Source organism: Anopheles gambiae, chromosome 3 (assembly GCF_943734735.2).
Source record: "Anopheles gambiae chromosome 3, idAnoGambNW_F1_1, whole genome shotgun sequence".
NCBI classification, from domain to species: Eukaryota; Metazoa; Arthropoda; class Insecta; order Diptera; family Culicidae; genus Anopheles; species Anopheles gambiae.
This window is the reverse complement of record NC_064602.1, coordinates 69,605,235-69,618,422: the sequence shown is the minus strand read 5'-3', so window position 1 is coordinate 69,618,422 and position 13,188 is coordinate 69,605,235. Positions and strand designations below refer to the sequence as shown.

At 43.7% G+C, this 13,188-nt stretch overlaps 1 protein-coding gene across 1 annotated transcript; it reads left to right on the top strand.

Moving 5' to 3' along the window:
- Positions 1 to 9,304: 9,304 nt before the first annotated feature.
- On the top strand, positions 9,305 to 10,893 carry LOC1271130 (CLIP domain-containing serine protease B14). The gene is made up of 3 exons (XM_309876.5): positions 9,305 to 9,853; positions 10,099 to 10,430; positions 10,515 to 10,893. Exons 1-3 carry the CDS (start codon positions 9,381 to 9,383, stop codon positions 10,835 to 10,837), a joined length of 1,128 nt encoding a protein of 375 aa, XP_309876.5. The 5' UTR covers positions 9,305 to 9,380; the 3' UTR covers positions 10,838 to 10,893.
- Positions 10,894 to 13,188: the final 2,295 nt, after the last annotated feature.

Here is a 13,188-nt window from a genome sequence, read left to right as displayed (position 1 = left end):
ATAATTGATGCCGTCAATTACCTTACTGAATGGTGGAAACTCTTAGCCTAAGCCTTTTACCGAGTTCGTCCTTTATCCTGAGGTAAAACCAGGTTCTATCCGTGCTAAGGACGTGGGAGTTTTCGTGAAAATAGTTCGAAACTGACCGCACTACTTTCGATACATACACTATACACACAAATACACACTCAACGCTGAGCGCTGTACCTAAATGCGAATGAAGATGTCCATTTGCTCGTGACGGGTTTTCCGTTTCGGGATTTACATTTTCCTTTTCCGTTGCTTTCTAGTTGATTTGGAGAAGCGAGCATGCGGCATGCGGCAAGGACACGGGACCGAAACTGGAATAGTCACAGACAGACACTGTTCCGCCTGTGGCAGGTCGGTCGGTCGGTCGATTTCGTCGGTTGGTTTTGGCAATGCTTATTTTGTTGAATGTATGGAAATGAATGGATGTGATGAAAAATTCATATTTCCCTACTTTCTTGCCCGTTGCCTGTGGCTCTTTACCACTCACAAGTTCTTCGCCAACCACCCGTGTCGGCATTTAGCATTCCATAAACACTTCTGCCCAATTTTGCCCCATCAGCTTACCGAGTGAGAGCGTAAGAGACCAGCCCCTTGGCTGTGGTATGGACGGTATGGGTACGGATTTCCCTTTCCGCAACATTGTAGCTCGACTTCATTCGGCCAGTTTTGCTCGTTGCTTCGTTGTTGCAGCGGTCGTTGTACGCTCCCAACATGACAGGTAGCAGGGAAAAGGTTTTTAAAAATCGTCCTCCTGCCCACCAATGCTAGCGCTTCGGTGAAAATGTCTCACAATTAGGGTACGTACGTACGTATCGGTTGATATGATTTCGGACCGACAGGCGCATACATTTGAGGTGGGTTTTGCTTCAAGCATGGTTTGAATTGCGTTGTACACGGTGAGTGGTGAATATATGTGTGTGTGTGAGCGTTTTCTTTTTTCATGTACTCACTAAAAACAAAACGATGTACGGGCGGGAAACCTGATCCAACCCGGGCGATGTTTGGTAAGTTTTTAATTGGAATCGATTTTAAAACATGTGCTGCAAGCGTGCTGAGCTGCCAGGAGTTTGTGGAAAAGCTAACACACAATCTAAAAACAGCACGGATAAATTGAAGCAGATATAAACAGTAGTTCGGGTAACTTTAGGCCAGTGTTGCTGTAGTTATACGGGTTGAAATTGTTGTTTGCATGTAATTAATTATACTGTGCTGTTAGCAAAATACGTTTCGGAAAATGTGCATATCTGTGCATAGCACTGACAGCTGCCGTAATATTCTGCTTGCATAAACAAGGTTTCTTAGTATTAATAAACTAGTACAGCAGCTCACCATACAGTAAATGAGTGAGTGAATTCAATGAAAATCCAATTACTGTGTATAATTATTATTTCTACGCAACAATCACTCAATACATTACACAACCTTTGTCTTTAATACCGATCTTTCTCCCTTTCAAACAACCATTTTTCCCCCGTTTATTGTACTTCTCTTAAAACAAACTCCCCTCTTTATCCGTATAAACTTGCTGCTGTTGCCGTGCTTGAACGATACTTGAAATTTGCCGGAAATATGTTTTTCGTGCAAATTTATCGAACTTGCTCGCGGCAGCTGTCGGTAAGATGGCGCGATGGCGCCAACTTTCCCGGGTGGCAAACCCACCAGCCAGCTAGCCAGCCAGCTTGCGCTAGGAGGTGTATTTTCTCCCGCTCTGGGCGCGCGCTTTTTGCTCTCTTCATTTGTCGCATCATCATTTATTCAGTTCCAGGTTTGGGGTGGGTAAAAAAGAAAAAAATCTCCTCCACCCCTCTCCCCCAAATACAGCGACAGGGAAAAACTTTCGAACGCAGCGCATTAAAAGCGGGCGGAGAAGAAAAGCGCATCTGCAATTGTTTCCCACTTTGTTCCCCGTTTGTCCCACTCGCGCCCCACTTGCTGGCCTGATCGTTTTTGCTTACTTTTTCGCGTCGATTTATCTGCGCTCGTTCGTCCGTCCGTTAACTTCTGCCGCGCTAACGATGCATCAGCCCTCGCCCCTTCCCTTTCTGCCGCACCTTCACTTGCAACAAACCGTATCCAATGGCCGAGAATAACATTTTTGCACCACAAGAATCAAGCTCCACGACGCAGCATTAAGCATTAAGGGGTTGCATCTTTTCGTCGCAAAAAAGAGCTCTCCCAACCCACTGCCTCCTTGTGTGGGACAGCGAGAAGGAAAGGAGAGAATTAAACAAAAAAACCTACACACAGAAACTGGACACTGTAGCTTGATTGTTAACCCCTTTTTTTGTGTGCGGGTGTCTGCCCGAGCGCTACTCTTCCGGTTGCCTATTAAGCAATCGACCTTTTGCTTCCGTTCCGTGTTGCTTCAATGGGTAGTAGGGATGAATGGTGTGAGGGGCATCCTCATTTTGTCTTAACTTTTTCGCTTTTCCCGCGGTATGCCATTATCTTAATTTTTCGCCCGCTGCTGATTTATAGCATCATAATCGTGTTATAATTAGTACGTCTATATTTACGCGACGTACCGCTTAACCGTGGCCCCGGTTCTGCTTTTTGATGTTTCCGTTGAGGCGGTATGGTGTCCAGTATTCAGGCGAAGGATCTTTGTGGTAGGTTTTCGTGTTTTTTTTGTACTTACTTGCTGTAACGTTTGATGCGTGAATGCATCCATTTTTAATTTTGCCCATCTTCCGTTGGACCGTTTGAGCGGTTGCTTCAAAGGAAATAGAAATTGGTACATTTTTTTTGGGGGGAGGAAATAACGTTTGAGAATGAATTTAGGATAGCCAATTTCTGTTTTGCTTCATTTTGTACGATCAAACAATTTGTTAACAAAGGAAAGGATTACCCATTTACTAGAAAGAAATGAAAAATACTTCGATGAGTTTATATGAACAAAAAAAAAGTTCTTCTTTGCTTTTATGTTTATTAACTCTCAAATAAAAGATTTTATTTTTCATTTGCATCTACTTGTTACTTTGGTTCAGTTACAGGGTTACACGATTTAATTCCTTAAATAAAGGCTTAAATTCAAGTGGCACATCAAACGAAACTTATTCTATAACCCATGGTGGTTCTGGAACTTATAGTGAATCCGTGCTGGTCCTGAAGCTGATAGTTTACCTGTACCAGCTATGGAACAGGTTCTAAATCTATACCGAACCTGGAACATCTTACCCGGCCCTCTAGCACCAATCGAACACGACATCGAACATGAAAAATGTATGGGATTTAACATGTTTGTCTTGTTTGTTTGTTTGTGTCTGATTATACCTCCATATGATTATATGGGTTTGTTCGTGTCGGATGTCGTGTTCGATTGCTGCTGGAGCGCCGCCTTATGCCGTCGTTCTGAAACTGGTCTCAGTCGATGCCGGTTCTAGGAAAAATTGTAAACTCGTCCAGGCCTTGGAGATAGTAGTGGACCTTTGGCAGTAATGGTACTGGTTCCAAGGCCATACGGGAAACTGATGCTCAATCCATACGGGACCTAATTGATTGAAACTGATTCAAAAACTATAACGGTCCCAGAACTAGAGCAGAACCTGTAGCGGTACTGTAAATTGCTCCGAACCTACACGAAGTTTCAAACTGAACCTGAATTGGGAGGGTCCTGGAACTAGCCATATAACAATGACGGTGCTGGAACTGCGTCCAAACCTGACCGGTTTAGGAACTTGTCCCGAGCCCCGAACCGAGCATAAAAATGCTGTTAAGCTCATATTAATACACGCAATAATCATAAATAAATACTGGTACAGTAGCTAATCCCAAACTCCTACTGGTACTGTATTGATTGAATTGAACGAAATATTTAAGTAGTACTGAATCAATTATGTTTCTGGAACTAATCCTGATTCCGTTCTGAAATTGGTACTGACTCTAGTCCACACTAGAGTTGTGCCTCAATAACCAGAACTGTATTATTCATTCAATGCATCCTAAAGAACGAACGACCTACGTTCAGCTAATCATGGTTCATCAATTCTTTTTAAATCATAATGTACGGAGTTGTTTATGAAAATAACGTCCTACCCGTTCAAATAAAGATTGTCCAGGTCTGCCAAATAACTTTCAAGATGTAATAAAGTACTTCTTCTTGCGAAATGAAACCATTTACCATATTTTCATAGGCTGAAATGAACGACTGAATCGCGATAAACGTTCAGCACATCTAATTGGCCTGCCTCAGGAGTGTCCGAAACCGCTCACGGTCTCGCGCCTTCGTCTACCAGTCCGTTATCCCGGCCAATGAAACGAATTCGAATGAAACGGCCACATTCACGGAAATGAAACGAATTGCCGAAGCCTAGTCCTGAGCTAGACATCTGAGCTAGAACTGGTCTAGAACTCATGCCATTCTGGAAAGTGCACTATTCTGGACTAAAAAATGCACTTTAATCTGTCTCGCCAATGGAACAGATCGCAAAACCTCTTCGGTCCAGACATCGACACAGTCGTTACACCGAACCAGCAACTGATTCCGCTACCATTTTTATCAAGTATTTTCCAGTAGCAGTTTTTTTAATACATATTGCGTAAACATTCAGTAATGAAGCATCGAAAAAAGACAATCTTTCTAGTGCGAACAAATTACATGAAGTGATTATACGTCGTTCTTCAAAAAAGTAACATTTCTTTCTCAGTATCATTAACTTACTGATGGAACGCAAAAATCCCAACCTGCGCTTCGGCCGGAAACGGGCGCGCGCGATTGTCGAACGTGTTAATTCATTCGTTCATAATACGAATTTCCGGTGCGATCTCTATTTCTTCCAAGACGGCAACGATGCGGCGAACAAAAAACCCGAAAAACGCCCGTAGAATCGTCTACGCGAACCGTTCGACACACGTCAAAATGGTCGAAACCGGAAGCAAAGGGATGCGTTAGATGCCGTGGGGGGTGGGGAAGGGAAAGCAAAAGGATGCCGATAAGATAGAGCACGAACCTGGCGAGCAAAAGGAAACACTGGGAAAAAACACTTCCGGGCCGCGTTCGGTGTGATGGGAAAGTGATGAAATTAAGCATTTCTGTCACCCAAACCACTTCTCTTTCAAACAATGCTCACCCTGCCCTCCCCCTCCCATTTCCAAAAAGGGATGGAAAATCATCGAGTGGAAATGCGCAACGTCTGATGAAGTACTTGTAATATCGAAACGCGTCGCCTTCTTTCAGCCTGTTTTGGCCCGCGCTACGCTACGGGAAACTGATTACGTGCGGCTGGGCTTTGTAATTATTCAACTCCTCGTCGGCACTGGAAATAAATTATTCAAATCCGAGCTGTAGACACATTTAAATGAGGCAATTTTCTACTTGGCGTAAGACCCACCATTCCCTCACACCACTAGCAGGCACCGCACCAGTTCAGTGCGGCAGGCGTGCTTCCGTGCGAAAGACGTTCGGTTTTTTTTTTTTCATCGAAATAAAATATGAAAAAGTTAATCACGGCGCTCGAGAGGGAAGAAGGATGGACGCCGCAAGACAAGAAAAAGAAAATCTATACACCCATAAAGTAATTCTGTGTTGCCTTTAGGGAGGTAGGAATGTAAGAGAAAACCCTTTCCCAGCTAGATAGGTAGGAAATTTTTACCATTCATTACGCGAGAAAGGTGAAACGCTTCGATTACACCTTACATACCGAGTGCGTTTGCTCCGAGCGGGTTCTGCCCGTACTTGGCATCGGTTGGTTGGTTGTTCGTCATTTCGCACCGGGGCACGTAGTTGGAAAATATTGCATTTTGTACGGTTCAGGGATAATGTGTGTCTGTGTGGCTGTGTGTGCTTGCAAGGCGCAACACGCTATCGGACTGGCGTGGCGATGGTGCGAAGGAAAATTATTTACTCTTCGTGATCGCCCTACCTGATGACGGTGGAGGACGGTGTGTTGGTTGGTGGGCGATGTATTTAGCGCCGTCTGGGCTCTACGAAAATCCGGTTACTTGTATCATTTCGCGGGAAATGATGTACAACTGTAATAACTTCTTATTGCAGTGCTTTATTTGCGATGTGCGAAGGGGGTTGGGACTGGATTTCAGATGAAATTGATAGCAATACATTTAATGACGGCACAGCTTGTTGCAGCTCGAGATTAATAGGAGTTATTTGTGAGTAACACATTTGTTTAATAAAAGCGTTCTGTACTTTGTGTCCAAAGGTAAAGTTTTTCTTATCACAAAAGCAGTAGAAACTTACTGGGAAGCAGTAAAAGAACGACACAAAGGGATTTGCAACCAAAATGGTATGCTCAGCTCAGAGAGAGAGAGTTATTACTCTGCAATGCTAGTACGACATAAACCGTATGGGTCTTTCGAGCTATACAATCTCTAAATCACATTGGTTGCGTTTGGATGTTGTGTTCTTTGTATGGGAATGTAACAAGAAAAGAGCCGACAGGTACCACACCATTCAACCTGTCCAAGCCTTTCTTATCACTTTTGGCTAGGCATGGTGTAGTTTATTCCGGTCAATACTGGCAACTGCACAAAAGAGACCCTTCTTTTGCATGGTCAAACTGCGGTCAATTGTACATTGTTTCTTGTACCTGTCACTCACCGCAATCCAGCTAGAGTATGTATTTCGCCTTTGCAGGCACTCATAAACTGAAAAGGGGTTGAAAAATAGCTTCGAAGATAGTGGCAAACGTCTGTGGTTGGGCTGTAGTGACAAGGGTTACATTATTATTACATGCATATTTACACAACTAATGTGTAGGTTTAAATGTAAAGATAGGTAGGGAGGCGTTCAGATTACAGGCTTGAAATGGGATGGGTACAGCAATTTAGTAAAATATTTCTTCAGAATAAACAAAGGACAGCGATAGGGACAATATGTTCTGTCAGCTTGTGTGACTTTAGGTTTACGACTTAATTTAGTGTTGCGTGTGTGTGTATTTGGGGCGTTTATATTGGACCGAAGTGGACCATTTGGATTTACCCTCAGCAAGGATATTACAGACAAGAGATCATAACAAGAGCTAATTAATTGGGGATAATAAGCTCAGATGGTAGTAATAATGATGTCTAAATTCTGAGAAGAATCAAATCGAATCTTGTTATTGCTTGTTTGCCTGAACTTGCAATGTAGTAGACTGAGGAAGCGCAGTCTTCTAGCTTAATATTGAAAACACCTTAACATATTGGACACTCGCTTGTGCACTTTGCTTCCTTTCTAATCTTTATTGATGGTTGCTGCTTAAAAAAGCATAGACAGCATATTTCGTATCAAAATGAACGCTTGAAAGGTTGATGTGATGAAATCAACAGCAAAACAGACAGTAAAAAACGCACACACCTTCATTCCAGAGAGCGCTAGCTCCTGAGTGGCGACGGTACCGTTGGCATCCGTTCCAATTAACAAGGGATAAAGTTGAATTAAAACATGATTGGATGGTGAAATGGAGCTGCTGTTGCTGGGCCCTGTCTACGATAAATATATGGTGGTTTAGCTACACGGCAAGATCGGCATTGCACCGTCTCGAAGGCTGAAGGCTACGGTAGGAAACTACAAACAAAGTGCAATAGAACCGCCAAGCCACCACCACTCACACGGGTTTGCAAACGGGTGAACACAGCAAACTGGTTTAACCTGCTGACCTGAAGATTGTGTTCATCCAGTGTGTTGGACCAGGGTGAGGAACTGGTTCTATGGAATGCTGCACTGGACAGAAAAAGATGCGGCCTGAAAAGGCGTAGCGAGGCGTTATGAGACGGGAATGATTAGACATTATATTGGGGATTTTTTGGGACCAACGAGGCGTGTGTCCAGACAATTAAGATTTAATTAAAAAAGCAACCTGTGATGTATGCAAATTAGCCGTTGTGTATACAGTGCCTTACGAGCTTTATGTTATAGCTGCATCTGGTAACTTGAGCCTCAATTTCTAACCAAATTTCAACGCAAAAAATTAATGTTTGCAGTTAATAGATTAATTACCAGAGGAATTATATTTGTTGGTTTAAATAATAGATAATCTAAATTATAGGGTCTCCCACGATTAATTGGTTGGTTCCCATATTTAAAAAAAAATGGTTTCCATTTTTTTTGGGTGAGTTCTCACGATTTTCGACCGTTTCCCAGATTTGATAGGATCAATTGATATCCAATCGGACAATACCAATAAATTATGGGAACGAACCAAAAATCTATGGGTTACGATAAATAAATTGAGACTAGCCCAAAAGATTATGGGAACTGACCAATAAATCGTGGGAAACCATATATAAATGGTGCTAAAACGGTTAAAAAGCTGACATAGGCGTAACGAAATATTGCAAATAAACTTCGCAATGTTTTGCCATATTTTTATTTGTAGTCGTTAACAACCATTCATTATTCTCTGGGAATAGTGAAAGAGTGACAAAAGATGATAGCCTGAACCGCGTCTGTGATGCTCTTTGCTAATAAACACTTCAAGATCAGGCATTTCATGAGCCTCTGACCTTTCCCGATTGCATATCAATAAACCAGAAAAATATTTCCCCGATAAGAGTTCAAAGATCTCAATGACAGTAGTAAAAACGAAAGAAAGATACATTATTATACTTACAAAAGAAAAAAAAAGAAAAAAAATAAAGAAAGATACAAAAATACTAGTTTACAATCAAACTTCGAGTAATTTGCACAAAATATCAATTTGCAAATAATTCCAAAATAAACGTTTATATTCTAATGGATTTTTTTCAGCCAATTTAACTTCTATTTACTTGGTTACAAATGAATTCTTGACTTGCAGGTGGTTAAATTGATGTTTAAAAACATGTTTTAAATTGTTTTGATCCTTAAATATACAAAAAATAATAAGTAATTAAGACGTCCTTTCCCTAAAAATATGACGATAATTTTAAAACGTAGTAAGTTAAACGATCCGAAAACGTTATTCCATGCCGTACCTAAATTTTGTGAACCACTGTATGTCTGGATCATATGAATAACACAGTGTGAGGGCGAAAGATAATAAAGAATCCGGTTGTCCGATGTTCTATAGCAATAATTAATCGCAGCGTTCAAGGCATATACGATTTTTTTTCTTACAAATGTTTTATTATTAAAATTAGATAAAGACGATGAATCCATCTGTAGCTTCAAGTATAATGGACCGTCTATTTCTCTCCTCAAAAAGAGAGAACAAAAACAACTCTCTGCTGCATTTGGCAATGCGTAATTCACAAAACCTCGGTGATTCCCCACATCAACGGCAATGATGCAATTTACAAAAGAGGGGCGTTTTTTCGCTTCCGTCATCAATACTATGTCACCGAATCTGTGTCATAATCTTGCTGCAAAGTGCTGTTCAGTGCTGTTCCACAGTTCATTGCTTGCGGATCGTTTACCACACTGTGCAGTTTTCGAAATGTATAGCCGGCGGTACGTAGCTTGTGGTTTGCTTTGCTTGCTGGTGATCGCCATCGACCAGGGCCATGGACAGGAGCACAAACCGTGCACCACGCCAAACGGGACCGCCGGACGCTGTGTACGGGTGCGTGAGTGTGGCTACGTTCTTGACTTACTGCGGAAGGATCTGTTTGCGCACAGCGATACCGTTCACCTGGAGGGGCTGCAGTGTGGCACACGGCCCGATGGAGGGGCCCTCGTATGCTGTCCTGCGTTTGTGAACGAGCCGAACTGTGGGCCGTCCGTTTTTGGCGTTCGTATCATCGGTGGCAACGATACGGAGCTGGGCGAATTTCCTTGGATGGCGTTGCTGCGGTTTCAGGCACGCAATCGTAAGATTCACGGCAACTGTGGCGCATCACTGGTTAGCAAGCGGTTTGTGCTGAGTGCTGCCCACTGTTTCACCGCAGCAAAGAGCAAGGGATGGAAAATGTAAGTATGAAGAAATGGGTAAGAAAGTAAGGAACACATCAATGCTTTCGAAAAAGGTCTCCTGACGGCCTTATGACAAACGATCTATTGCGCATAGCATACTTTCAATTACACCTATCAGTGCACGTTCAATACCTCTCTCGCACGGAGGGAATGTCATGATGAATTCCACCGATTATTCCGATTCTAATCGAAACCGCTCGTTGCTAACAGAGATTTATTATTATCTCACATCACCACTCCAGCCACTCGGTGCGCGTTGCGGAATGGAATTTCATGAACCACCGTGGAAGCAAAGACTGCAAGCAGGTCAAAGGCTACGACGTACCGATCTGCCGGAAGGATTACGACGTCGCCCGCTTTGAGCAGCATCCCGAGTATCGCGTTAACGCGGGCGTACACGTGAACGATATTGTGCTGATCGAACTGGCAGCGGACGTGGAGTACAATGTCTTTGTCGCACCGATATGTTTGCCCGTTTCCAACGACACGGCCCAGTTACCGTTTGGGTCGTCGGATGATCCAGAAATAGAGTACACAGCAGCAGGCTGGGGTTCGACCGAATCAGGGAAGGAGTGTAAGTACACAGTGGCGTAGAGAAGATGACACCTGCATGGACAATGGAATGCATTTTAATTTACGATTCCCTCCTCCCGAATAGCCACCGGTATGTCGTACCAGCTGAAGCAGATCAATCTTCGCGCATTCAACAAGGAGCGGTGCAAGAAGCTGTTCCAGGTGCCCAGTGGGGTCGGTGTTGGGTTGGGCCATATATGTGCTGGTGGCATTCGCGATGAGGACACGTGCCATGGGGATTCGGGCGGGCCGCTGATGGAAGCGGTGGGTGGTGTGTGGTATTTGGCCGGCATAACCAGCTTCGGGTGGCCTCGCTGTGGCCGGGACGGTGTGCCAGGGGTGTACACGAACATTAGCCACTACATGGGATGGCTGGAGCGGGAGATGTTCCGTGGAATTTTGGCGTAGAATTTAGTTCTGCTCGCGCTGTTCGGTAAACAATAAATGAGGACTTGTTGAGTGTATGAGCGTCGGAAGTTGTTTATCACTTGCTAATTCTCCGAAATACATTTCTGAGGGTAAGTTGTTAAGAAAAGGACGTCTAGACTGGTGGGTGTACACCATCTCTTCATTGGTGATACAAATTCCAGGACGCAGCTATTTGCCAAGTCTATGGCCACGAGCATCAATCAACGGAAGTAAGGCGCAAGGTGTCCGAAAGCTCTTGCAAATCTCGTGCTCCGAGGATCAAGCAGAACCTGAGTGCTTAGCAATCATAAGCACTTGCTTGACCAAACTGTCTGTGATTGTTCGCGCAAACACACACAGAACGGCAGACGAAAAGAGTGGGCTTCAAGTTTGACGAGCCAAACTGCTTGCCCGGCCAATTAACCTAACGAACCACACTTGCCAAACAGCTGGCAATCAGTAAGGGGTGTCCGTAGCGATAAGTAGCTTCCAAGTTTCATCCTAATCCCACCGACATCTGATATTGCGCATCCAAGCAAATAGGAAGCTCCGAATTTTCAGCTCCCGAAATCAACATTTCGTAACTCGTGGTGAAGCGCACAGTTTCGAAGAAGCACCAAACACAGTTTCTCAATTTAACACTAGAAACTGTTTACCGTGGGCAAAGAATTTCAACGCAAACGCAAACTGGAGCTGTATTGCTGGATGAGTTTTGCCTCGCCAGGTTTGCCGGATTGGTTTTGCCGGCACACGGTTCGCACGAGATAACTCGTTATGAGACATTTTAATTAAAATATTTCCCGTCGCGACCGCCAGAGCCACCTATTCCGGAGCAACAGCAGCGCTGAACATACCTTCCGAGCAATGTGTACCTAATCTTGATGGATAGTGTGGCTTTGCTACCTACTAATCAGCATTTTCTTTTGCCGGACCTGTGCTGCGATGGACCGTTACCCTTAGTTCGGGCGAACCGTTGTGCAGTGTGGTCAGTGTACAGTTACTGACCACGAATTTCGACCACGGAAGGTTGCAAAAGTGTACAGGGTTTTTGGGGAGTTTCGTGTTGCAGTATGATTCTGGGAATAAAATTATGGAAAACTGGAGCATGAAGGAGTGCTAGGTAAGCCCTAGACTTATGGCCGTTATCCTCCACCACTCCGAAGGTGGATGGAGCTTCTGGTAAAATAATTCAAAAGTCACTGATTGTTATCGATGGCAGGGCCAGCCGGATAGCTCGTTTAGCTCGGAACGGTCAGTACACTTCTCTCGAGTCCACTGCGTGCTGGAAGATTCAGTGCTTTGGTGCGGTTATCCACGCGGTCTGGGAGCATTTTGGGGGCAAAAAAAAACACACTCACACATCCTATTAGGTTTTCAGCTTACGAGGTGGGTTGGTAGCGTTTCTTTCCCATTTTAGCAGTAAAAGTTCAGATGCTGAGATGCAAACCGAACTAATTTCTCTTGCACGTTGTTGCCTGAAAAACGGGGAAAGTGTTGCAACAGATGCATTGGACAGTTCGTTGCCGTTATGTTTTTTGTTGGTGTTGTTGATGTAGATGCTTGAATGGACTCCCCTCCAAGTCTGGGCTTCCGGGTCTGGGTTTTCTCGATTTGATGCAAACATTTCACCCTTGCTCAGTGATCAATGGTGGACGGGTATGGTACCTGCCAGAAACAGCAAACGCTCAAGATGGGTTTGGAATTCACTCGCAGCCACGTCAGAAGCGAGACGTTAATTTATCGCACACTTTTTATCAAACGATAAACTTTGGGCGGATTTTTGGATGGATGGAGATGTGTCGGAAGGCCACCAGTGCTGTAGTGAGGGAGGGGAAAGCACTGTGGCCGGACGGTCTCATTACAGTTGGGCATGGATTTCCTGTTTTGCGCAGTGCATGTTTATGATGTGGTGGTGCAAACAGCATGTCAAGAAAGTTTATCAGAACCAAACCATGAGCCAACTATTTCCAGCCATTATTAACTTCTGCATGGCGTTAAATTGTAGTTGCGTGGATCTGTTACACAATTTTTGTTTTGATGTGCCATTTGTAGGACAGAATCAAATGTTTCTTTTTTTATGAAATTTATTAAGATATAATTTAAAATGAAAACCCATACGTTGTGAAATTGAGCATAATGAATGGAGTAAAATCATTTTAAACTCTCTGCATGGTTTTGACAACCTGAAGTTGATAGGTTTTTGTTGTCTGTTTGTCTCTACGGTTGGTATAATTGCTACCATCGACCGAATGCTGAAAACTTCTGTTACATTTCACCAACGGGCGAGAAACTTTTCGGCCCTGGTCCGGTTTGTAACTAATTTTGACAAAAGGTCTGCAACGTGCGGTTGA

Excerpts from the sequence above, each read along its gene's own strand:
- LOC1271130 (XM_309876.5), top strand. The coding sequence starts at position 9,381 with ATGTATAGCCGGCGGTACGTAGCTTGTGGTTTGCTTTGCTTGCTGGTG. Across the intron at positions 9,854-10,098 it reads AAGAGCAAGGGATGGAAAAT|CCACTCGGTGCGCGTTGCGG; the intron begins GTAAGTATGAAG and ends TCACCACTCCAG. Across the intron at positions 10,431-10,514 it reads GACCGAATCAGGGAAGGAGT|CCACCGGTATGTCGTACCAG; the intron begins GTAAGTACACAG and ends CCTCCCGAATAG.